General features: G+C 45.8%; 2 protein-coding genes and 1 long non-coding RNA gene across 22 annotated transcripts in view; 2 read left to right on the forward strand and 1 right to left on the reverse strand.

The window, feature by feature from the left end:
• Positions 1–12,671, forward strand: part of Masp2 (MBL associated serine protease 2) — a 13,097-nt gene extending 426 nt beyond the window's left edge. Inside the window, exons 2-10 of one of the 9 annotated variants that reach the window (XM_046424713.1) lie at positions 99–276; positions 863–994; positions 2,753–2,949; positions 3,147–3,294; positions 5,368–5,486; positions 7,132–7,210; positions 9,324–9,458; positions 9,957–10,031; positions 11,195–12,671. In XM_046424713.1, coding sequence (XP_046280669.1) covers positions 99–276; positions 863–994; positions 2,753–2,949; positions 3,147–3,294; positions 5,368–5,486; positions 7,132–7,210; positions 9,324–9,458; positions 9,957–10,031; positions 11,195–11,970 — 1,839 coding nt within the window. In that variant the 3' untranslated portion in view covers positions 11,971–12,671. Of the gene's footprint in view, positions 1–98; positions 277–862; positions 995–1,495; positions 1,647–2,752; positions 2,950–3,146; positions 3,295–5,367; positions 5,487–7,131; positions 7,211–9,323; positions 9,459–9,956; positions 10,127–11,194 lie in introns of those variants that run through there. The other 8 variants (XM_046424714.2, XM_046424715.2, XM_046424718.2 and 5 more) reach the window with 8 other exon arrangements.
• Tardbp (TAR DNA binding protein) lies at positions 9,679–22,428 on the reverse strand. Of its 12 annotated transcripts, none has more exons than XR_009224922.1 (9): positions 22,294–22,428; positions 21,088–21,339; positions 19,150–19,313; positions 18,249–18,389; positions 17,123–17,293; positions 16,333–16,459; positions 15,252–15,391; positions 14,236–14,518; positions 9,679–13,458 (listed from the first exon to the last, which is right to left on the reverse strand). XR_009224922.1 is itself a non-coding variant. In XM_058572661.1 (7 exons), exons 2-7 carry the CDS (start codon positions 21,323–21,325, stop codon positions 15,336–15,338), a joined length of 897 nt encoding a protein of 298 aa, XP_058428644.1. In that variant the 5' UTR covers positions 21,326–21,339; positions 22,294–22,427; the 3' UTR covers positions 14,539–15,335. The 12 variants fall into 12 exon arrangements, 3 of the variants coding, with proteins under 3 accessions (XP_058428644.1, XP_046280677.1, XP_046280679.1); XR_009224920.1 differs by having other exon boundaries at positions 9,679–10,077; positions 13,360–14,518; XR_009224917.1 differs by having other exon boundaries at positions 9,679–10,077; positions 13,360–13,458; positions 14,236–14,269; positions 15,252–16,459.
• Positions 22,429–22,472: 44 nt separating this feature from the next.
• On the forward strand, positions 22,473–24,859 carry LOC131423410 (uncharacterized). The gene is made up of 2 exons (XR_009224924.1): positions 22,473–22,680; positions 23,155–24,859. It is a non-coding gene; the product is annotated as an uncharacterized LOC131423410 (long non-coding RNA).
• Positions 24,860–25,824: the final 965 nt, after the last annotated feature.

Raw genomic sequence — 25,824 nt, forward strand, 5'->3', positions numbered from 1 at the left:
AGGGCTGGGGGGACACCAGGGGACAGGGTCTGGCCTTGGCCAGCAGGGAGGGCAGGCCCGGGTCTTCTCTCTCCTCCCTGTGACCCCTGCCCCCACAGCTGAGCTCGGGGACCAAGGTGCTGGCCACGCTGTGCGGACAGGAGAGCACGGACACGGAGCAGGCGCCGGGCAATGACACCTTCTACTCCCTGGGCCCCAGCCTGGACGTCACCTTCTGCTCCGATTACTCCAACGAGAAGCCTTTCACGGGGTTCGAGGCCTTCTATGCTGCTGAGGGTGAGGGAGAGGAGGGTCCTGAGGCGGCCTGTCCACAGCTGTGGGCGACTGAGCCAGCCAACCCTGCCCCTGCCTGCAGACTCCCGTCTCCCCTGGGGCTGGGTCCTTGTCAACCCCAGCGGGCAGTTGAGTCCCCTTCCAGCTGACACCATCCGCAGTGCAAATCTCAGTTATGCGGACTGAGCCCTCACCTGCTCCTGACCAAGCACAGGCAGGAAAACGAGGCCCACAGCAGGGGCCCCGGCTGTGCGTGGGCTTTACGTGGACACTAGACTTCAGCTTCTGGCCCTGCAGGGACCAGCTGTATGACCTCTCTGTGTTCAGAAGGCCAGGGTTTGGTGGCGCCTCACTAATCCTGCCGCTGAGCGTTCCCTCGCTACTGGGCAGACATGGGCGAGCGCAGCCCTCACTGGTTTCAAAAAGGTGCTATTTACGTCTCCCAACTGGGACTGAAAGGCTGGGCGCAGCACCCAAGGCTCCTCTTGGGTCAGCCACTGAGCTCGCTGTCCCCCGAGTCCCCGGCCAGGCCCAAGCTCGTCCCACTTCCATCCCTCCTGAGCCCCTGCCTGGCCCACCTCTCCCCCAGACATTGATGAATGCCGAGAGCCCCCGGGAGAGGAGGCCACCTGTGACCACCACTGCCACAACCATCTGGGTGGCTTCTATTGCTCCTGCCGCGCCGGCTACGTCCTCCACCAGGACAAGCGCACCTGCTCAGGTGAGCCCACCTGCCCGAGGCCCCCAGCCCTCAGGGCCATCGCTGACTGCCGGCTCTGGGGGAGCCTTGGCAGGGACCGCCTTCCCCCTCTCTGCCCACCCCACCCACTCCCCCCAGAGCCTTGGCCCAGTCGGCCCTCTTTAGCTCATTAGCATGTGCCCTGTCCTCACTGTGCTCCTGGCCCCACTGGGCTCTGAGAGTCCCTGGCACAGCCACCTTCCCTTCACGGGCAGCTGCTCCCAGCTCCCAGAGAGGGGAGATGGGGGTCTTGGGCCTGGGTCCTCTGGCCAAGTCTGGCATACCAGGGTCCCCTCCCTCCACCAACTGCAGAGTGGGGGTCAGGGCATGCTCCAAAGCCAGCTGTTCCTGGCCCCCCTTGGTCTCCATGGCCCAGACGCTGGTTCTCCTGTACCCCTGCCAAGCGCTGTATGGTCAGTGCCTTGGGGAGCTGGCTCTGACCCTGCCTCCCCACTCGCTGTCCCCTGTCGATCTCTTTTCCAGAGCAGAGCCTCTGACCCTCCTTGGCTCCGCCTGCCCAGCCCAAGGGCTGCAGCCTGCCCACAGCACCCAGCTCACGCGCCCCAAGGCCTGAGAATAAACCTGGCTCTCCCTCCACCGCTGCTGTGTGTCTCTGGGTGAAGGGTCCGGGGAGGTGGGTGCTGTGTGTCCTGGCCCTCTTCTCTCGGTCCCTGCCCTCCGCAGAGCCCGATGCAGCCCAGCCTGGTGGGAGCCCTTCCATGGGCCACAGACTCCTTTGCCAGAGGGCTTACTGCAGCCTCCTACTTTGGAGTTGGGCACTGAGGCCCAGAGAGGAGCAGGGGCTAGCCTAAGCTCACACAGTGACTGAGCACTCCCCACTGCATCCTCAGAGACTGAACTCCCAGCATCCTGGGGCTTGCTCCTGTTGGGGAGCCCCTCGGGGTCCTGTTCTGCTCTAAGGGAGCCTGACCTGAGGTGCACTGACCCCGGGAGGTGCTCACAGAGGGGTTGGGCTGGTGCCCCCCACACGGGGCTATTCCCTCTGCTCCGTAGGGAGCAGCCCCATGGAAGCAGGGACCCCACTTCTCACAAGCCTCTGCCCCAATGCAGCACCCCACCCTGGGACAGGGGCTGGGAGGCAGACCTCCGCCCCCTGTAGATGGAGCCTGGCCCACACCGGTGCTGAGCAGAGTCCTCAGCTGTGGGAGGAAGGAGGGCAGCAGGACAGACCTGGGGAAGGGGCCGGGAGAGGCCCTTCCAGGAGGTTCTGAGGCCGGGCTGGGCTGGTCTTGCAGGTGTGGGTGGGAGCCACCTGCTGGGTGCACTTGGGAATTGCTGGGGTGGGCGTGGGGAATTCTAAGGAGCAGGAAGTCCCCTCCTGCCTCCTTCTCCCCTTTTTGGATTCCTAGGGACCGAAGGGGGGCTCCCTGCGTCCGTGTTTGGGTGCCTCTTGCTCTGGCAGAACCTCCCTCCCCCCATGCCCTTCACCTCCAGCTTTGAGACCCTGGCTGAGGACGCCCACCCTCTAGGGCCGGGAGTGGGGCCCTTGCAGGCTTCTGTCCCTGGTGCAGCAGACGCAGGTGGCCTATAGGCGGGGCCCTCTCAGCCTTCCGGGTGGGGTGTTTCGTTTCCTCCAGCGCCTCGGGCCAGCTGTGTGCAGGCCTGGCCAGACTCAGGGACACAGATGCCCTGCTCTTCAGAAGCAACCCACCCTGCTGTCCCAGCAGAGGGCGGGCAGCGGGGCGCGCAGCCGCCCCACCGCTCTCCCCCTCTTCCCAGCCCTGTGCTCAGGCCAGGTCTTGCGCGGCCGATCTGGGGAGCTGAGCAGCCCCGAGTACCCGGGGCCCTACCCCAAGCTCTCCAGCTGCTCCTACGGCATCCGCCTGGAGGAGGGCTTCAGCGTCACCCTGGACTTCGTGGAGTCCTTCGACGTGGAGGCCCACCCCGAGGCCCAGTGTCCCTACGACTCCCTCATGGTACAGCCTGAGCCCCGGCCCTCGGGTCCCCCTCAGCACAGCCCGTGGCCCAGCTCCTGTTCACCTCCGTCCAGGCCAGCCGGCTGGCGGGGGGACGGGCCACCTGTCCCACCAGCTCCCCTGAGCGAGAGCTTGCCCCTCACCCCAGCAGGAGCCCGGCAGCGGGTCCTGGGACTTCAGAGCTCCTCCTTTTTCAGATTCAGACGGACCAGGAGGAATATGGCCCTTTCTGTGGGAAGACATTGCCCCCCAGAATTGAGACAGGGAGCAACAACGTGACCATCCTCTTTGTCACTGACAAGTCAGGGGCCCACACAGGCTGGAAGATCCACTACACAAGCACAGGTGAGCGGGGGTCCCAACAGGCAGGAAGCTCAGAGCCTCTCCTCTCTTCCTTGTGTCAGGGAGCCATGGGGAGCGGAGCGCTTCCCAGGCCAGGCCCAGCCAGGGAGACCAGTGGGGAAGCCTGAGAAGCAAGGGCCTTCCACTGGTGCCTTCCTCCCCCGCCCTCCCATCCCCCAACACGTCCTTCCACCCCCCACTGGCCCCTCACCCACATGCCCTTCCAGAGACACGAAACACGGAACTCAGTCCAGTGGGGACAGTAACATAACCAGACTCCCTGGCAGGCACAGCCTCAGAGCCAAGGTCTGGGCATGGTGAGAGTCCGGAGGAGGGACCTGGCCCAGGCGGGGACTGGATGCTAGGGAAGGTGCCCTGGAACAGGACATCCCCAAGACAGCAATGGAGGACCCAATGGGTGGCAGGGTATCTGGGCCCAGGAAAGGGGACATGCCAGCACCAGCCCAAAGGTGCCACCATTCAGGGTGTGGAGCTGTAGGGGGTGAGGTGTGGGCTGCAGAGGGTTTGGGCTAGAACTACAGCGCAGGGGGTCAGCAGGACCCATGACCTCTGTCTGCAGGGGCTGCCCCTGGCCTTGATTCTGCCCTCTGGGCCCTTCCAGCACCTTTTTTTTTGTACTGGGGATTGAACCCAGGGGCACATTACCACTGAGCTACATCCCCAGCCATTTTTTTTAATTCATTTTTTTATTTTGAGACAGAGTCTCAATAAGTTGCTTAGGGCCTTGCTAAGTTGCTGAGGCTGGCCTCAAACTTCTAATCCTCCTGCCTCAACCTCCCAAGCCACTGGGATTACAGGGATAAGCCATGTGCCCAGTGCTAGCAGCTCTTCCTCATGACAGGCCCTCAAAGTTAGAAGCCCTGGGCCCTGTGTGATGAGAGCCACCTCAGGACCCTGGCTGGGTGGGGTGAACCCAGCTGCTCTAGCAGCTTAGCAGGTCACTGGAGGGAAGAGCCTCAAGGAGAAGCGGGGCCACAGGCTGTGGCCTGAAACTGGGGGTGAGAGCAAGCAGGGGCTTGCAGCTGGTGGAAGGCAGTCTCCCCAGGGCTCGAGTACTGTGGTGGGTGCCAGCAGGGAAGGCTGAGGCTCCCCAGGTCTTCTGGATCTTTTTTTTTCTTTAAAGAAGTTGTGAATGTTTTTTGTTTGTTTTAATATTCTTTAGTTGTCACTGGGCCTTTATTTCGTTTATTTATATGTGGTGCTGAGAATTGAACCCAGGGCCTCACACACGCCAGGCAAGCCCCCGTCTGGATCTTTTTGAGGCTCCCCAAGTCCCCCGGAGCTTTGGTCTCTGGCCCATCTTGGAGCCCTGGTGTTCCCCCTGTGTCACCCTGGCATCTTATGGGTGTCATGAGGCTTGACTGCAGCTTGCTCTTTCCAACCACTCGTCCAAGTGCTGTCTTAGTACTCCTCCCCTGTCCCCAGGAGCTATGACTTAAACCCACTTGATTTTAAGTCACATGTGTCTTGCTCCTGGCTGTGGGAGGAAAGAGGGCAGCAGGACAGACCTGGGGAAGGGGCCGGGAGAGGCCCTTCCAGGTGGTTCTGAGGCCGGGCTGGGCTGGTTTGCAGGTGGGGCGGTGCACTGTCTTTCTGCACACCTGGCCTTCTTACCTATCCACGGCTGAGTGCCAAGCAAAGACAAATAACTGTGTGTGTCTGTCTGTCTGTCTTTGTGTGTCTGTGTGTGTGGTACCTGGGATTGAACCAGGGGTACTTTATCACCGAGCTACATCCCCAGCCCATTTAGTTTTTTAAAAATTTTGAGCAGGGTCTTGGTAAGTTGCTGAGGGTCTTGCTAAGCTGCCAAGGCTGCCTCAAGTTTGTGGTCCTCCTGCCTCAGCCTCCAGGTGGCTGAGATTATGGGTGTGGGCCACCTCGCCTGGCAAAGCAACAGATCTTAATTTGTGCAAGCCACTGAGTTTAATCTTGCTTTTGAGACTTTCTTTGTATCATAAAGGTTTGCTTTAGAAGTCAAGAACTTCAGATTGCTAAATTCAGACTTGGCTGCTACTGACCACATCAAAGTCACTAAGCCTGCTTTCCTCTGCACAGCGCAGCCGTGTCCTGATCCGATGGCACCACCTAATGGTCACATTTCACCTGTGCAAACCAAGTACATCCTCAAAGACAGCATCTCTGTCTTCTGTGAGACTGGCTATGAGCTTCTGCAAGTGAGTTACTACAAAACCATACTCACAGGGTCACAATCATGGCGAGATGTGCACACACGTGTGAGCAGATGCGTGAAAAGAAAGCGGAAAGAGTGTGAAAGAGGCAGGGCAGCTCTGCGGTCAGTGCTTCAACAATAAAAAGCAGATCCACTCGTAGACCACAGGGACGGCCATGGAGAGTTTCGTCCTTGGGAATCCTGCCTTCTTAAAAATTATTTATTTTTACATTTATTGGGGGGGAGGGTTGGGGATGGAACCCGGGCATCACACATGACAGGCAAACGCTTACCACAAGCTACTTGGAGAGCTGGTGATTAAAAGGGGAACTTTTGTTCGCTCGCTGCAGCAGCTAGCTCTTCATAAAGTGGCTGAAACGACAGAAAGAGGCACTCACCAGACTGTTCCATGAGCCCTGCGGCAACACCGCGTATTAAATCAAGGTCCTCCCTCTGGTCAACGGATGACCTTCCCATGGAACAACTTCTGGGCCCACAAAAAATTAGACAGTGGTGGGAAAGAGTATATTCTGCAAAGTTATAAATAGTGATCACTGTTAAGGGAGAGGGAGTATAATTTAAAAAAATGCTTAGCATGTTGCTTTAGGGGCACAGGTAAGAGATTAACACGTCCTCTTTATGTTCTTCAAAATTGTCACTGAATCCCAGTGGTAAAAAGTAATAACACTGAAATGATAGCTGGCGATGCAACCCACAGTCCTGTGGAGGGTCAGAACCAAAAAAAAAAAAAAAAAGATTCCCACCTTTCGAGCTCTTTCCTACAATTCCTTGACTATAAACTTGTTCAGTTTCTCACTTGATTTAAAAAAACAAAACAAAAAAAGACACCTTGAGGTCCTCTGAAGCATAAAGCTTCTGCCAATGCCACCCTCTTTGTGTGTGTGTGTGTGTGGGCGGGGTATCCTGAGGGTTGAACCAGAGGTGCTTTACCACTGAGCCACATCCCAGCCCTTTTTGTTTTTTTGAGACAGTGACTCACTAAGTTGCTGAGGCTGACCTCCAATTTGTGATCCTCCTGCCTCAGCCTCCCTAGTAGCTGGGATGACAGGCATGCGTCACCAGAGCCGGCCATCCTCTTTCATTTTACTGTTTGGTTTTATTTCAGAAAGTCAAAATAGTTTTCCCTCTAAATCCCACTGATGGGAAAGCTGATTACATGCAAAGCTCATGACAATATTTCAGTAGCCTTCCTCTGGCTGATCTACTGGCCTCAGGTCAGAAAGACACACAGGGGCTCTGTGTCTGATCATGCCAGCCTTTCCCAAGCTTTGGACCACACACCTCGGGCACTTTATATAAAGGGTGAACTTTGAGTTCTAATGTGTTTTTGGATTACTGTGGAAAGCAAAAAAACATAAATCACTGCAGCAGAAATACCAATGCAGGTTTAGAGTTGAGATATCTAACAGGTGACCTAACCTAGCAGAGCTTTGTGTAGCACGTGCATATGCACCAGGCAGCTGGGTGTGCACCAAGTCCAGGCCCCCCATGTGCCACCACACATGAGCTCTGTTCATGTGGCTGCCACCTCCCTTTTGTGAAGCACTGGAATAGGAACTGCTGTGGGGCCCAGCTCTTGGTGACTAGAGGATGTAAACAAGGAAATTACTGTCTGAATTTCTCTTTAGGGTGCTTTGCCCCTGAAATCATTCACTGCAGTCTGTCAGAGAGATGGATCTTGGGATCGACCCATGCCAGAGTGCAGCTGTACGGCCATGTGGTGACAACTCCCTCACCTGCTGCTACCCTTACTGCTTCTGTCACTTCTCTGCCCCTCCCCCCAAACAATGGTTACATATATCAGGGCTTTGATTCAAAACTTGCTTCTCCTCCTCAGTCAGCACTTAGAGGCTCCAACAGCACGAGGTTACTAGGGAAAAGTCAAAGTGTGCTCTTTGCATACATTATACACACACACAGTGACATTGAGAACCCATCACACCACCCAGTGAGAGTATAATCACCATTATTGTTTTGGTGTGTATCCCTCCAATTACACATATCTCACATGTATGAACATGTACTTGCTGCCACATGTTGAGATGGGAGTCATTCTGTCCATATGTATGTACATAAACACACATATGCACACTCACAAACTGGGATAATGGCGCACCATTTTGTAGACTAAGAATCATATAAATTTAAAGAATCGTAAAAATAGCATTTCAATTGTAAAAATACAAACGTGTAAATTGAAAAAAATAAGGAATTTACAATATACAGCAAAAGCATCTTTTGCCTCTCTCCAAACTACCACTGAGTTTGCAGGGTATACTGGAGGATGGAGCTCAGTTAAGAGCACTTGCCTGGCTTGCACGAAGCTGAGTTCATCCCCTGAAATGCCCTCCCCCCAAAAAATTGGGTGGAGGGGCTCTATTCATACTTTTTTTCTTAATATATTTTAATGTGGTGCTGAGGATTAAACCCACTGTCTTACACAGGCTAGGCGATCGCTCTACCTCTGAGCCCCAGCCCAGCCCTATTCCTTCATTCTCCTGTTTTGAACATGCATTTCATTATGATGGCCTTGAACCAAATGGTGGCACTGTGCTTCCTCCTGGCTGGGACACCTTCCCTCATCTGCCTGACTTTAAGAGGCCTACTCCTGGATCTGTGTACAGCCCCAATCACTTTGGTGCTTTTACTTTATCCAATTTCTATTGCCAGAGTTTTGCTATTGTCAGGTGTAGAGTTAAGTCTATATACCTTTTTTTGTGTATTTTTTTGCAAAGGTTTTCATAGAACAAATTCTATGGAACAAGAAACTTAAGTCTTTTTCTTTTTATAAATTTATATCTCCACCAATGAGAAAACAGTAAAGAGCTGGTCTGGGTTTGAACCCTGATCCTGCCACTTTTTGCTGTGCCCAGGTGGCAAAACACCAGTCTCATCTTCTCATCTAGATTGGCCCTGTCAAGAGCTGTAGTGACATTGAGGAGGAAGGTGGAGAACTTGGCACAGAGCCAGGCCCACAGCTACAAGGTTGCCAAAGCGCAGCTTTAATATCCCCAATAGAACTACACCAACAACTCGTGTCTACTGTGGAGAGATCTAGGACTTCAGACAAAAATCGCTCCATCTCGTTTGTATCACAAATTGGCTAGTGATGTCCTAAGCACTGTCAATTCTGGTCCACACTCAAGGGATGAAATGACGACCCTCAACACAACTGTTTTGCTCAGACTCCAGGTGGTCTAAAGTTCTGGTTGGAAAGGGCCAGAAGGCCCTGGGTTCATTGGCTTATCTTGACCCAGGCCTGCTGCTCTCCTCCTCCCAGAATGCTGCTACACGGCAGCCTTGTGTCTTCTTTCTGCACCAGGGATGGAGCCCAGGGGAGGGCTACCACTGAGCCACACCCCAAATCCTTTTTATTTTTTGAGACATGGCCTTGCTGTTACTTAGGGCCTTGTCAGTTTGCTGAGGCTGGACTCCAGTTTGTAATCCTCCTTAATAACCCGAGTGCACTGCACCTGGCTAGTCTTTGTTTCATGAGAAATAAGGAACTCCAAGTATTTCCTTTAGGGAAGGCACCGCCCTGATCCTCTCCTGGCCCAGCCATCTAATTAGAATCTGGACATGAGTGATGCTTTGAGATCACACTAATGTGATTCTTGCCACTTCCTAGAGATGAAATTCATAATACCAACCACATAGGGGGAAATGCATGTGGTCCAGCCCACCTTCTAGATACGCTGCTAGTGGTCTTCAGAACTTTTCACTAATTTTATGATTCTGGAGATGAAACTCAGGTCTCGTCAGGCAAGCGCCCTGCCACGGAGTCTACCCCCAGCCCTCCCTTCCCATATTTCTTCACTAGTGGTGGACTGTGGCCCTCCAGAGGAGCTGCCCAATGGCCGAGTGGAATACCTCACTGGTCCTGAAGTGACCACCTATAGAGCTGAGGTTCAGTACCACTGCACAGAGACCTTCTATACAATGAAGAGGAATAATGGTAAGAAAGGTTTGCAAAGTTGGGGTGGCGATATTTAGAACTTAAGCTTTCGTGTTCTGGAAATGAACTTTAACCAACATTTTTGGCTAAGGAAGACAAAAGATTAAAAGGCACTTCTCCCACCGCTAAGTGAAATATTACAGCTAAAGTGACTTTAATGTCAATTTGCAAGAATCTGAAAACAGATCTTATCTAGTAAATGACTACTACAAACACACAATATATTCCAAATGGTTTAATTTAACAAGTCAAAACGTTATCATTAAGCACTTGAGATCTTGATACATATTCAAGTTACACATCTAAAAGGTTTCCACTTTGCAAGCAAACATGGTAATGCAGAGACCTCCTATTTATGAAATCATGTAAAATGGTTAGTCAGACACCTCTACCTCCCACAGATGCTCAAGAATCAACATTTTTCAAGGGGGTATTCAAGCAAATGACAACCAACTTATACATGCAGTTAAACATTTTTGCTTTTCCAATGATTTGCAGGTAAATATGTATGTGAGGCTGATGGATTCTGGACGAGCTCCAAAGGAGAAAAATCACTCCCAGTCTGTGAGCCTGGTAATGGACACATTTATACAAGATTCATAATTGACGGAAAGGAGAACTGGGTGGGAGACAATAAGAAGTGCTTTAGCTGTGGTAGGCAGAAATGAAACTTTAGCACTTGGCTCTTAGACCAAGTTATTATTTCCAAATAATCTGTTCTCATTATCCCCTTTCCACACAGAGAGGTTGTGCAGTGCTGACTGCATCAGTCATTTGATTATTTTTGACCTTATAACTAGGCAAGCATAAAAAATTAAATGATTTTTTAAATTATCTTGAACCATTTATACATTTATAAACACGAGTTCTTCTGTTGTTACTTTCCTTCTCTGTAAAAATGCTATTAAAACCCAAAGCTAATAACTTCATTATTTCCCTAAGCAATTGTTTTCAATGACATCTAGGTTTTTAAACATTAATGCAATTTGCTTTTTAATAGTGCTTAATTTTTTTTTTAACCAGAATTGGCTCTAACAATAATAGTTGAGAATGATTTTTTTAAAAAAAATCTGAAAGGTAATAATATATTCATTACCCCTCTGTTATTTGGCTTAAATTGTTTTTTTTAAACCTATACTTGGCAGACACAACGTTTGTGAGTTTAATACAAGTATACTGCCATAACGGGAAACATATGCTACATTAATGAGCATAATTAATCTGCAATAAGGACACAGTAAGATTCAGTGTTTGGAAGAATCAACCAGACCACAAATAATAACTTCTGACCCGAAGGGTCCTGGATGGTACTGGGATGGAACCTGGGGCACTCTCCCATTGAGACACATCCCAGCCCTTTTTATTTTCTGAGACAGGGGTGAAGCTGCTCAGGCTAGTCTTGGATCTCCTGAGTTGCTGAGATTCTAGGCATGTGCACTGCACACAGCTCCCCAAATCTTATAGACCAAATTCTTTTAGTAAAAAAAAAAAAATTATTTCCAAAATTTAAATTTCACTCACAATTTCCTGAGGAACTAAGAAATACCAAAATTATTTACAACTTTGAATTGTGCTATTTTAGAATAGTCTTACGCACCTATGTAAGGAAACACTCCTACTTGTAGGACCTAATTTTTGGCTGACATTAAACACACAACCACCACCAAAGTGGTAAAAACTTGGAAAAAAAGCCCCACTGGATTTTTACAAAGTCTCTCTCACTGCTTCTTCCCCAGTGTGTGGACTATCAGCCCGGACTACAAGAGGTCGTATATATGGAGGGCAAAGGGCACAGCCTGGTGATTTCCCCTGGCAAGTCCTGTTACTAGGTCAAACTACAGCAGCAGGTGCACTTTTATATGACAACTGGATTCTAACAGCTGCTCACGCCATATATGGGCAAAAAGAAGAGGTATCTTCCCTGGACATTCGAATGGGCATCCTGAATAGACTATCGCATAACTACACAAAAGCCTGGGCTGAGGCTGTTTTTATACATGAAGGTTACACTCATGAGGCTGGTTTCGACAATGACATAGCACTGATTAAATTGAAGAACAAAGTTGTAATCAATAGCAACATCATGCCTATTTGTCTGCCAGGAAAAGAAGCTGAATTTTTGATAAGGACAAATGACATTGGAACAGCATCTGGTTGGGGATTAACCCAAAGGGGTTTTCTTGCTAGAAATCTAATGTTTGTCGACATACCAATTGCTGACCATCAAAAATGTACTGCTGCCTATGAAAAGCAGTATCCAGGGGGAAGGGTAACTGATAACATGCTTTGTGCTGGCTTAGAAACTGGAGGCAAGGATAGCTGCAGAGGTGACAGTGGAGGGGCACTAGTATTTCTAGACAACAAGACAGAGACTTGGTTTGTAGGGGGATTAGTGTCTTGGGGTTCTGTTAATTGTGGGGAAGCAGGTCAGTATGGGGTGTACACGAAAGTCATTAACTATATTCCCTGGATTGAGAACATAATTAATAATTTGCATGTGTTCAATCAGTAAATGAGTCATTTTTAGAACCTTGTAAAAGATCTTAGCAGTAATGTGACATAGCAGCTACCGCCCCCCCGCCACCACACACACAAAATAACCCAAACTCCAGGTGACACTGTTACAGGTACTAATCCATTTAATAGTATAATGCCACCCTTACTTGTTGATTGAAGGGGACATAAACCATCACAGTATTACAATGACATTCACCTTCACCACCCCAATATAACTCACTGCTTAAGATGCATTTACTTACAAAGCCCACCTTTTCATACTAGTTGTTTGCATTTCTGCAAATTGCTTGTCTATTTTCCACTTGTTCTTACTGATCTCAAAGAGTGCTTTATATATTATAGGACTATGGGTTTTAGGGGAGCAACTTTGAAAAATCATTTTTCCCCCAGGTAGATAAGATGTTCCTAGCAATTGGAAATAACCTAAATAATGTTCAACTTCAGAATACTGTCTAAATAAAATCTGGTATTTCCACAAAATGAAATGTACTAGAAACAAGTGGTCATATTATAGATAAATCTGAAGTTTTTTTTTTTTTTTCCCCCTTTTCCTTAACTGAACACAAAATTTTCGGGCACAGGTAAGCTTAACAATAGACAAATTCTACCATAGCTGAGTAGACAGTTCTATTATTCAATTCAGAGATACTCTCCTGTGTGTAATAATAAAAATTCTAATTATCAGATGCAACTGAATTACTGTGTAACTTCCTACTGTTCCTACTACGGAAATACAGGTGCTGATTTAACCTTAAAATTTAATTTTAGTTGGCTATCCCTAAAACTTTTTATTTATTTATTTATTTATTTTGCACTGCTGGAGACTGAACCGAGAGCTTCATGCATGTGAGGCAAATGCTCTGCCGGAGTAACATCCCCAGCCTTCTTCCTTAAAAAATTTAACAGTAAATATTTAATTAAGTTTTTCAATATAGTTAGTTAACATTATATGAAAATTCACTCTTGACTTTAGGTCTAATTTCTCTTGTTCATATAAAGTGTAATTTCTTGATAATCACTTTTTAAAGGTAACTTTCCAGCATCTTTGTCACATAGGAAAAAGAAATCATGTTTTTCCAGTAAGACTCCAGACACTAAACTGTGGTGACAATAAAATTTTTATTCAACTGTGGTTCAAAAAAATTTTTAGAATGAATGCATTTAGATGACCAAATAAGACTTTTAAAAACAAATCTTTGCCAAATAGTTTAAGTACTTCTAAACTTTAATTTTTTTTTTAAGGGTAGAATAACTACCCACTATGTAGTATCATAAACATGTTAAATAAAAGGCTACTCAACATTGAAAGCCTTCTATGACCAGCAACTAGCTTTAACAAGTGTAAATAAGGTATTAAAACCATGCCATCGATAAGTTAACTTACCCCTGGGCTCCTTGAAGGCTTGTCAGTTTAGTCTTTGGAGGTCCCCGAATACCATTTTAAGTGTTACCATGTTACTGCTGCTGAGTAATAGTGCAAGTGCTAAAATGCAAAATTCAGATGGTACAGGGTTTGGAAATCATGCAGATTCAGATGCAGAAAAATATTAAAACAACTCAAGATCCTTTTACAGAGGAAACTGCATAACAAAACAATGTGGCAATCACAGTCTAAAGGATGATTTCATTTATAAATGTTTAAAACACTCAACTTGCAAAATGACAAACCTATTTATGGTAATCTAAGTAGGTAAGGGCATCAGGTAAACTACCAACACAAAAACTGTCACATTCTTCCAGTTAGAAAACGAGATCCTTAATTCTCACAGGATTAGCATTTACATAAAAGTACAATAAAGAATCAATATATATTATTGCTTTTACATTCTTAACAATGCATTGTGAGAGTCTAATCTGAGTTCTGTAAGCGAGTTTATTCAACATTATTATACTTCCCTCCCTTGGAGGGCAAAGCCCACTTCACTTAACACTTCCACAGACAGACAACCCACCCTACTGGTTCTTAAAGCTATCAGGCTTCTTAATGGATTTCAGGCACAAGGTAATTTGTGGTTTCTTCTACTTTATCCCTATTGCAATTAATTCCACTTTTCAATCCCAAACAGAAAGGTACTGATAGTCCCTTCTTTTCAATTGATAGGCTTTGCTACAAAGCATTTGAAAATAATGTTTTGCCCACTCTCCCAAACAAGAATATTTTTAGAAGGCATTTCCCAATGGAGATTTATACAGGCCATGTAAATAGAACATCACCCAAATGCACAGAGGCACTAAGAAAAAGCTGGAGGGTACTGCTTACCATTTTAGGTGCGGTCACCCAGACTTATTAAAAACTAGATTAAAAAAAGAAAAAAGAAAAAAAGAAAAACTTTTCACTTTGGACAATGCAAGAACAAATAGCAATTAAGTCTGGGTATCAGGTGTCAATGCATGACAGGTGATGAATCCATTTGACTTGAGACAACTTTTCAAATAAGTTTATTTGAAGCAAAATAAACTACTGCCAAGAAACTTTATGAAAGTTCCATCTCAAAAGGGTCAAAAAAGGGGAATTAACTGCTATGAATTCTTTGCATTCAGGGCTGCAAAACAAAGACACATATTATTTAAATCAGTTTTATTTAAGAATTTCCAACATTGACAACTCTTATAAAAAGCATCCAAGCACAGGACACAGAACTGCAGCAAACAGCATTCTTATGGGTAGCTAACAGACATTAGAACTTCCACCCTTCTTTGAGACACCTGAGCTCACTGGTGAACTCTGCTTCCAAGTACTCCTGCAAAGCACACCACAAGCTCAGTCCATGTTCTCAACCCATCAGCTTCAGTTCACATTACCACACTTACATATCAGTAACAGAGGAGAACACACACCATACAGCATTCACAGCAGTTGACAAAGGGGCAGGGGAAGTACAAGTATCATTTCACTTAACACATTCAACTAACGTGGGTTATCTAAGAACAAAACTCACTTAAAGTCTTCCAACAGATGTGGATGTCCTTTGAATGCAAAAAACATTCGTACATTATTTGCTATCATTGCTCTCTGCACACTCTCTCACCAAAGCCACAGGATTGAGAGACACATCTCGCCAAGTTAAAAAATATCCATTATGCACCACCAAGTCTCTGCACGCGCTCTCTCCTTTCCTCGCTCATACTAGCCTTTCATGCCTCGGCACCACCATCAATCCCACACAAGGTTTCAAAAGTTCAAACAGCTTTCTGGTTCCAAATCACAGCCTTGCGTTCATAGCGTTGATACGACTCCATGAAATAAAGAGTAGCGGATAAAAATGGGACACCCACCGTCAAAGACGCAGCCTGTGCAGCGTGATGACGAATTCTTGAATGAGAAAGCATGTAGACAGAAGCATTCCTATGGCAGAATATTTACAGCACTACTTTCAATGAAGTGCTTCTTCCATAAACATTTGAAATGAGATGAACTGCAGAGATTAAATGAAGGCTTCATATTGTACTTTTGTATATGAGAGGAGACAAGTGTTAAAAAACAAAACCAAAAGAACCAAACACTGTGACACCATGATCTCCCAAAAGGAGATTTTCCTAAGGAAAAAATTCATATGGTGGGGTTCAAATTAAAAAAGGAGAAAAGAATGTAGTTCTAATCAATGGTTTCCACTTTGAACATGCAAAGAATTCACTTAACAAGTCCAGGGATAAAACATTACAGGAGAAACCTTTTGATATCAATTGTAGTGTGTTGGTTTACCAATCAGGCAAACGGCAATTCACTTTCAGCCACTCAATATTTCAACCCTTTATGTAACAAAACTTATAAAATTCCTTTAGCTCTTCCTCTTTTTCTAAAGAAAAATGTCAAAAATACTGCTGAATATACTCCACACTGAACAAACCAATTTTGAAAATTCTTAGTACATATGTATTTTACAATATACTTACCATGAGTTTAGAAAAATTTGAATTCCCACCATTCTAACTAACCAACCATAACCCACTATCTACATTCCCCAGCCAGAAGATTTAGAATCCATGCTTGAGCCAAAGCCTCCATTGAAACCACTACCTGACCCTGCATTTGATGCTGATCCCCAACCAATTGCAGCACCAGAATTAGAACCACTATAGGAATTATTTCCAGACCCAAAAGCTTGATTTGGCTCTCTCTGCATGTTGCCCTGGCTTTGGTTATTACCTGATGGGCCTGACTGGTTCTGCTGACTGGCTAACATGCCCATCATACCCCAACTGCTCTGTAGCGCTGCCTGGGCTGCTGCCATCATGGCTGGATTAATGCTAAAAGCACCAAAGTTCATCCCTCCACCCATGTTACTACCCTGATTGTTTCCCAAGCCAGCTCCACCCCCTCTACTGTTACCAAACCCACCCTGATTCCCAAAGCCACCTGGATTACCACCAAATCTTCCACTTCTCTCTAACTGCCTATTGCTATTGTGCTTAGGTTCAGCATTGGATATATGCACGCTGATTCCTTTAATGATCAAGTCCTCTCCACAAAGAGACTGGGCAACCTATAAAAAATAAAGGATGTAAACAAAGGAGATTAAACCACTGACTCATACCTCAAAATAGCAATAAAAAACTAGATTTTAAGCATAATTTATCTGAACTGGAGGAAAAATAAGTAATAAATACTCATTTCACCGAAACCTTCAACATAGCCTTTCAGCTTTAGTAAAGATAACAGTGGTAACTTTTTTCAAAAGATACATAACAGGGCCTGGGGGTACGGCTCAACGGTAGAGCGCTCACCTAGCACATGTGAGGCCCTGGGTTCGATCTTAGCACCACATAAAATAAATAAATGAAATAGAGTATTGTGTCAAACTAAAAAATTGATAATCAAAAAAAAAAAAATATATATATATATATATACATAACAGGGCTGGGGCTATAGCTCAGTGGTAGAGCACTTGCCTTGCAGGTGTGAGGCCCTGGGTTTGATCCCCAGCAACACATAAAAATAAAGATACTGTGGTCCATCAACAACTTCAAAAAAAAAAAAGATACATAACATTCCTGAAGACCACATACTAAAAAATATATAAAGAGTATCTCCTTAATATCTAGGCCTATGTACCCCACCCCTTAGAAAGTCAAAAACTTAGCTGAATGAAAAAAATTCAAGAGAAAATGCCTAATTAGCTGGGAGAAATTAGTAAGAAGAAAAATACCTGATCATCTGCAAATGTAACAAAGGCAAAAGCCCTGAATGGTTTGGGAATGAAGACATCTACCACTTCTCCATACTGACAGAAGAACTGCTGCAGCTCATCAGCAGTCATGTCCTCCGTACAGCGCCCAACAAACACCTTTCTGCTTCTCAAAGGCTCATCCGGGCTTTGCTGGTAAAATCAAAAGGAAAGAAAAACATCAGAAATATTTTATAAGCAATGCAAAGAGCATTATGGTAGGGATGTTGCCTTGTACAACAGGTAAATCATTAAAGGGTAGGCATACTACTTCTTACATCAGTACTTCTCTATCTTGTAAGCCTTTAACGAAGAATAAAGTTTTTTCTTTCTTTTTTTTTTTGGTACCAGGATTGAACCCAAGAATGCCTAACCACCAAGCCACATCTGTAGCCCATTTTTATTTTTGAGACAGGGTCTCACCAAATTGTTTAGGGCCTCACCAAGTTGCTGAGGCTGGCTTCAAACCTGCAATCCTCTTGCCTCCGCTTTTTGAGCTACTGGGATTATAGGCATACACCGTTGTGCCCGGCAAGAATAAAGTTTTACATTATGAAAGTATACTTGGATTTATGATGATCAATGAGTATCCTGGCACAGATGCTCCCATATGCCTTTATAACAGGATTAATGTATTCTGATTGACTTCATGTTTGAATGCATACTGTAAGAAACCTGACAGAAATAATAACAACAATATTTGGGATGGAGTATAAAGTCTGGGCTGGGGTAGGGTTTAGCTCAGTGGCAGAGCACTTGCCTAGCATGCTAAGATCTTGGGTTTGATTCCCCAACACCACAAAAAAAAAAAAAAATTAAAACAAATTTTTAGTTTGGAAGAATAACAGATTAAATATTTCAAAGCAACATAAAATATTCAGCATGCATTAAGGTTCAAAGACTTCAACAAAGAAAAATATCAATTCACAAACACACCCTGCAACTGAACCCAGGGCCTCATGCATGGTAAGCATATGCTCTACCACTGAGCTACATCCCTAGCCCCAGCCATGACCTTTTCCAAGTGTACTTAATGTTTTATGTTAGTGTCTTCTAAGGAAGTTGATCAGCAAAATTCCCAAAGTATAGAGGGGAAAAAGTGAAGTACCTTAGAATTGGGGAGTTTACAGTCACACCATCGTCCGTCTATCATATGTCGCTGTGACATTACTTTCACCTGGGTTTCATATTCTGTAAATCGTACAAAGCCAAACCCTTTTGAATGACCAGTTTTAATATCTTTCTTGACCTGAAAAGACAATTGATATTTACTTTAACACAACGCTCATACCCCCAAATCAGAGTTCTCTGACAGAGAATTTAAATGATTTAATCAAATGAGATAATTAAGATTTAAATCAAGTTAGTCTTCAGGTAAAACCAATAGGAGGGAATCCAGATTATGTTAATAGTACAGCAAAACTCATTTACACAATAAAATTACAACAATGTTTCAGAATGAGTGCAAATATAAATTAGATTTGGTTATAAATCTTAACTAATCAAATGGGAAAAGCAAACATTTCTCATCAATATATACACAACAAACTGAATGTCTGTCACCTACTTCCCTTACGTCTTTACCAACAGAATTTTTTCAGTTAGTTTAGTTTTTTTTTTTGATACTAGGGATTGAACCCGGGGGCACTCAACCACTGAGTCACATCCTCAGCCCTATTTTGTATTTTATTTAGAGACAGGGTTTCACTGAGTTGCTTAGTGCCTCACTTTTGCTAAGGCTGGCTCTGAACTTGTGATCCTCCTGTCTCAGGCTCCCAAGCCACTGGGATTACAGGTGTGTGCCACCTAGTCCAGCTAGCTTCATTTTTATAATATGAAATGCAATGCATGTGCATAAAGCCAAATTTCTTTGTGAGCATCCCTATGTACATACACTTTCTAACAAACGTTAAAACTCTTGTAACAAAGGAACAGTGCCACTAAAGTAGTAAGAATGCTACATGCTCATTCACTGGTAAAGAAAACTGCTAAATGAAGTAAAATTTTACCTGCACCATAAGAACTTCTCCAAAGGTACTAAAATACTCTTTCAGGTCCTGTTCGGTTGTTTTCCACGGGAGACCCAATACTATTAAATCAGATGTTTTTTGGACTGCTCTTTTCACTTTCACTGCCGATGAAGCATCTGTCTCATCCATTTTCCTTTTGTTATCTAAATAAAATTAGTAGACACCTTTTAGAAAATTTCACATAGCTCTCCTTTAAAAACACACTACCCCTTATGTCTAGAAATGAGAAACTAAAAGAAGATTCTAAGAACAACAAGACAATGAAAAGACGGCTAGGAGTAATGTCAGCTCTCACAGATAGAATGAAGGCACATTCAGGAATTCCCAAATTCAGGTTTTGTAATATCTCAAGACTATAATCAATGGTAGGTTTTCCCCCCAAAAACCATAAAAACTTCATTTTTGGCTAAATATATTTCCTTAATTATTGAAATGCCTAATGTATATTTAAAGGCTACATACTAATTTAACTTTAATCTCCATATGTGAATTTAAGGACAATTTTAATTTTCGTCTTTTCCAAACGTCCAAAAATACGCATCAATTTCATAATAAGAAAACCAGAGGTTATTATTAAAAGCCTTGGGTTATCTGGAAGGGGAGAACTAAGTGACATTTTTGAGGTTGGGTACTAGGGACTGAACTCAAGAGCCTCACACAAGCTAGGCAAATGTTCTAACACTGAGTGACACCTCTAGCTCTTTTTTTAAATTTTGAGACAGGGTCTTGCCAAGTTACTTAGGGCCTTGCTAAGTTGCTGAAGCTGACCTCGAACTTGCGATCCTCCACCTCAGCACCCCGAGTAGGTAGGATTACAAGCATGTACCACCTTGCCTAGCTTTAAATGAAATTTGGACACATATTAAATCTATAGTCAATAGTTCAAGAAATAGCCTCCTGAAACTTAGTTTACACCATCAAACATAAGTCAATGTCTTGTATAGTGACCAAGTTTGGTGAACTACTTTGTTACAATATTGTGATTTTTTGTGTGGTACCAGAGATTAAACCCGGAGTACTCTATCGATGGCTACATTCTCAGCTTTTTTTATTTTGAGAGAGATTTTGGCTAAATTGCCAAGGCTAGACTGGAATTTGTGATCCTCCTGACTCAGCCTCCTGGGCAGATGGGACTACTGGGGTGCACCAAGGCACCCAGTCTGCAATATCAAGTTAAAAATAAAACTAACATAAATATTTATCAACTAGCATAAATTCATACTGCTAAATGTTCTTGGTATGCTTCTTAATCCTCATGGTTCCCCCCACTTCTTAATATTTTTTAGTTGTAGTTGGACACAGTACCTTTATTTATTTTTATGTGATGCTGAGGATCAAACCCAAGGCCTTGCATATGCTAGCCAAGCGCTCTACCGCTGAGCCACAAACCCAGCCCCATGGCCCTTTTCTTAGATTTATAATGTCAGTGATAACCAGCAGCGAGAATAAGACCAGAAGCTCAAAAATGGGACTGCACTAATTCAAGATTTGGATTACTACAGTTGATGTACATTTTAAGGGGGGGAGGAGAAGGGGAATAAGCCAGATAAAGATAAATGAATGATGGAAGGACAATAATCAAACCAAAATACTGGGGCACTTTAAGAGAATCAATTTACAAGACTGATAAAACTGCAAGACATTAGAAAGTCCCTAAATATGGCATTCACTTAGCAATGCTTACTCAGATAACTGATTAAATACATAGTTTTCTCTGGGGAAAAAAATGCTCTGTAATTCCCAATTTGCACTAATTTAGACTTGTGGTCTTCAAAACTAGTCTAACAGTGAAGTATGTGGATATATACTTGGGTTATAAGAGACGTTCTGCCATGAATAGAGGCCATGATCTAACACTAGGGACAAGACACAAACCCAACTAAGCATCGGCAATTTGCAAACCAAAAAGTAACAAACCTTTGGGATAGTTGACAACGTATACCAGGTTTCCCCAACCAGCATCAGGGGCATGCAGAATTCCTTCTACTAGGCGAACACCTCTCATACACTGGGTCACTGGATTCCTGTAGCGCAGCCCACATGCCCCTGGAAACTGGGCTGTAACTGTGGACAGCAGCACTGTCCCATCATCTTCTGATGGTATTTCAATGGGCTCATCATTCTCATCTTCCGTTACCCGAATATATTCAGACATCTTTTCTTACTTCTCTTAAAAGGAAAAGAGAGAGCGAATGAGCAACAGTCCCGTCAAAGTAATTACAGTTAGCTGATAACACCATCCCGTTACTGTTCCGACTTCCAGAAGAAACTCTTGCTCTTTTAATTCCCACACCTATTGGCTACCCCAGAAGGCAAGGATGTTGCTTTCCTATTAAAATTTTGATGCCTCCCTCAACAGTTCATTCATTCAGTGCCCATTTAGTAAGAGCTACGCATCGGGCGCTGAAACTGTAACTGGGTCCCCACGTGGCACACTGATTACAAAGGCGGGAGTAAGCAAGAGGAAGAAAGTAAACAAGTAGCTATTTTATTACAACCGTGAAAGTAGTAAATAACCCTGAAGGCGCGGGAGAACTTGAATTTGGCCGGGGCTCGTACGAGTGCGGATCAAGGCAGACTTCGTAAGAAGGCAGGGCACAAGCCGGGCCTTGAGACTGCAGGGGCAGGGGGCCAGGGGACGCGAACAGGGGGACGGTCCCTCTCTGTTCCTAATTTTGGGGCGGCTCTCCAAACTTGAGACGCAAGGACAGCGGCGACAGGTCCTCCGTGAAGTGGGCCGCCGCCTCCCAGAAGCCAGTGCGTGCAGGCCGAGGGAGGAGTTCCCAGCGCGGCCCGGGCGGCGACGCAGGGGCACCAGGCCCGAGCAAGCACCGACTGTCCCTTGGCGCGAGGTGCCGCAGGCACAAGCGTGGCCCGGGCCCCGGCGCAGGCCGACCCGCTGCCTGCGGCTGCTCGGCACCGCGGGCCGGGCATCCCCGCTCCGGCGCCCGCAGCCGCCCGCGCCAGGCCCTAACGACGCTGCCGCGCGAGCCCGCTCGGGCAGGGCGAGGTAGGCCTGGCTCCGCGGCTCCCTTACCGGGCCTCTGGGCCCACCTCAGGCCGCCCCCAACGCGGGAGGCGAGACACCAGCGGGGTCCACAGTGAGAAGCGTCCGCGACTCACCCGCTAGGCCGCTGCTAGGAAGCGCGACTCCGAAACTGAAGCAGCGAGGGATCCGAGAGCAGCCCAGCTACCTCTACGTTCCCACAAAATGGCGCTAGGGCCGCCTCCTCCCCCCCGCCGGCCGTCGTCCTCTCCCACCGGCTCCGGGTCAAGAGGGGGAGGGCGCCGCGCCAAGACGCCAGGATCTTCTCCTCAGCGGGCTGGGCACCCTGCTGGGAGCCCGAGCGTGAGGAGAGAAGATTTAAATGCTACAATAAGACCAACACCTGGGCCTGAAAAATCAGAGACTGAAAAAAAATACGGACGCTCAGACTTTTAACTCCCCCTACGTAACGTAGCAGATAGTTTCGCCCGACCAACCGCCGGCCCCGGAAGTGCGCGAGACCAGTGAGGGCCAGGCTGGCCGGGGCGGTGCGGGGGCGGGGCGCGGGTCTCGGACTTGGCTGACTTTGGGCGGGGGCGGAGGCGCAGCCCAGGTTCCCTCTTCCTGAAGCCCAGCAGGTGTGTCCTCTCCACTAGCCAACCTCCGACCTGGAAACGATAACTGTTCCAAATAATAGCAATAACAGTGCTACTATGTGCCAGGTACTCGGAGCGCTCACATATTTAATTGCCCAACTGTCTTGGGTGCTGGGCATTATTGATATTGTTCTTCTGCAGGCGAAGGAAACTGAGGCACAGAGGTTAAATATCTTGCATAAAGTTACCCAAGGAATAAATGCAGTCCTGGGATTTGAATCCTAAGGCACAAAATACTAGCCTGTTCCTGTTCAGCCTCTAGTAATAACAATGCTGTATTTGATCTATTTTAAAATACGCCTTTTTTTCCCCCTCATATCTGAAATAAGTATGTGATTTCAGTTCCAGCTGATGAAGGTCACAGTTTAACTGGCAACAATTTTTCCACCCCTGGGGAGTGAATCCAGGACCCTGAGGAACAGAAAGCACCTGATCTACCACTGAGCCCAATTGGCAACACTTTGAGTTTCTTGGTATATACATGTATCAATTTCAATGACGAAGGTTTACACAGACTCTGAACCTCAAATTTATGAATTCATGACATCTCACAGCAACTCTGTAAAGTAGGACAGAAGTTAATCCCTGTAGTGAGAACAGAGATCAAGTCACTCCCCCTCTCCCTAAAACTGTCTTGGGTAATAAAAGTGCAGTCGGGATTTGAACCCAGGCAGTCTGCTTCCTGTATCTTACAGTCTTCTAGGGAATGAATAGTAAGTCTTGCAAGCCCATCTCTGATGTGTGCTGATATTATCAAGCATATTAACTAGACTCTGCCTGAGCTGATTTGGATGGATGAGGGAGGAAAGAGCAGAGGCAGATTTAATGAGTGACCTTTACCCACTTCTGGGGGTAGCCCTGCACACAGGAGACCAGGCTGGACAGATGGCCCCTGCTGGTTACTAACCTTGTGAAGCATTGGGTAAAGCACAGGGTGGGGGGGACTGCATCATCTCAATCAACCCAGCTGCTCTGAGGCAGAGTCGGTTTTATTATCATCATTTTGCAGAAGAAGAAACTGAGGATGGGCATTTAATATACACATTGCTGTAGAGTTTTGGATGGCGGCTATGAGTAAAGGAGGCTGAGTGTGCAGAAGTGAAGGAAAGATTACACAGGAACAGAGCGATACAGCCTGTCCTTTCTCCCCAGAAGTTTCCAGGCAAGTTGGGAGGACCAGCAAGCACCTTCTGGAAGAAGGCAAATGACTCAACCAGGAAGAGAATGAGACCAAAGGGAGGCTGGACCACAGAGCCTCCCACTCCTGTCTGAGTTCATCTGCGGTTTCAGCTTGAAGCCACAGCACCAATTGTCGAAAGTGATTTGAAATGTAGTGTTTTTTAAGTTCTCCAAGTTTGCTTGTTTGTTCGTAACCCTTACACATTAAGCCTGCATATTATTAGGGAGCAGAAAGTATCTGTTCATCCCTACCTCCTCTCTTCTGAGCCTTTATGAAAGGAATCAGAAAGGGTTTACTGAACTTTTACACCTTATCAGCACTCTTCAAAAGGTACACAACAGAATTGACAGCCAGCCTTTGCCTGGACATAATCCACATGGGGGTGGGAACAGGTAGGGAGCCCAAGAGACAATAATTGGGAAATAGTATCAGGAGGCATAGAGCTTGGGTACTGGACAGATGCGGAGGGCTGAGGGGTTCTCCAATAGTTCCCTGGGGAGCTGGTTTCCAGCCTGGGGATAAGGAGTCTCACTGGAAAGAAGGCACTGGAAAGAGACTCACAAGTCTAAGAAAAGGCCCCCATGTCCAGTCCAGTCTCTGGGATGCCTCCCATCTTCAGCACCTCCCCAGATTGTCCAGTTCGGTCAGTTCCATGAAGCTAACAGGAGGGAGCTCTATGTGCATGCCTAAAACTAAAAGAAAGGCAAAGGTAATGAAGCCATTCAAATAAGGGTAATTTAAGCTGGTGTGGTGGCACACCCTGTAGTCCCAGCTCCTCAGAAGGCTGAGGCAGAAGGATGGCAAGGGAATGGCCAGCCTGGGCAACATGAGACCCTGCTCTAAATAAATGATTAATAATAAAGTTCATTTTTCAAAGTATTTATTTATTTATTTATTTGGGTGTAGATGGACACAACACAATGCCTTTGTTTTTTTATGTGGTGCTGAGGATCAAACCCGGGTCCCGCTCCTGCTAGGCTAGCACTCTACTGCTGAGCCACAATCCCAGCCCCTAAAGTTCATTTTTTAAAAAATATTTTTTAGTTGTTTATTTTATTTATTTGTATATGGTGCTGAGAATCGAACCGAGTGCCTTACGCGTGCTAGGCAAGTGCGCTGCCACTGAACCACAACCCAGGCCCCATAACGTTCATATTTAAACATCTTTTTTAAATAAATAAAGGTAACTTTATTAAGTATGATTTATTAAAAATTCCCTTGTGGGCTGGGGATGTGGCTCGAGTGGTAGCGCACTCGCCTGGCATGCGTGCGGCCCGGGTTTGATCCTCAGCACCGCATACAAACAAAGATGTTGTGTCTGCTGAGAACTAAAATAAAAAAATATTAAAAGAATTCTCTCTCCCTCTTTCTTTAAAAAAATAAAAATTAAATAAATAAATAAAAATAAAAATTCCCTTGTGTTCTCAGGTCCTTCCCAAATTAGAAGCTGCCCCTCCAGTTGGTCTAGGTCTAACTTAACATTTTTCTAAAATTTATTTACCTTGAAATAATATAAAATATAGAGCTGCAAAAATACTTCAAAGAACTCCTATGTATCCTTCATCCAGATTCACCAACTGATTATATTTGATCACATTTGCTTTTTCTTATTCTCTCTCTAGACATACAAGATTCTCTATATATTTACTTATTTATTTGAGGGTTAGTGGCAGCTCTCATTCTTCTTTACCCTTAAATACTTCAACTTGCATTTCCTAAGAACAGACATTCTCTTAAATAATCTTAGGACAGTTATCAAATTCAGGAGTTATAACATTAATTCTGTCTTGTGGGGGGGGGGAATACCAGAGATCAAACACAGGGCACTTCAC

The sequence above is a fragment of the Marmota monax genome, unplaced genomic scaffold (genome assembly GCF_021218885.2).
Source record: "Marmota monax isolate L192 unplaced genomic scaffold, Marmota_monax_Labrador192_F-V1.1 WCK01_AAM20220418_F8-fsc00080, whole genome shotgun sequence".
Classification (NCBI taxonomy): domain Eukaryota; kingdom Metazoa; phylum Chordata; class Mammalia; order Rodentia; family Sciuridae; genus Marmota; species Marmota monax.

Coding starts and splice junctions, on each gene's coding strand:
- Tardbp (XM_046424721.2), bottom strand. CDS start 21,325: ATGTCTGAATATATTCGGGTAACGGAAGATGAGAATGATGAGCCCATT. Junction 19,314..21,087: donor CGTTGTCAACTATCCCAAAG/GTTTGTTACTTT, acceptor AATTTTATTTAG/ATAACAAAAGGAAAATGGAT. Junction 17,294..18,248: donor GTAAACTCCCCAATTCTAAG/GTACTTCACTTT, acceptor TGATTTTACCAG/CAAAGCCCGGATGAGCCTTT.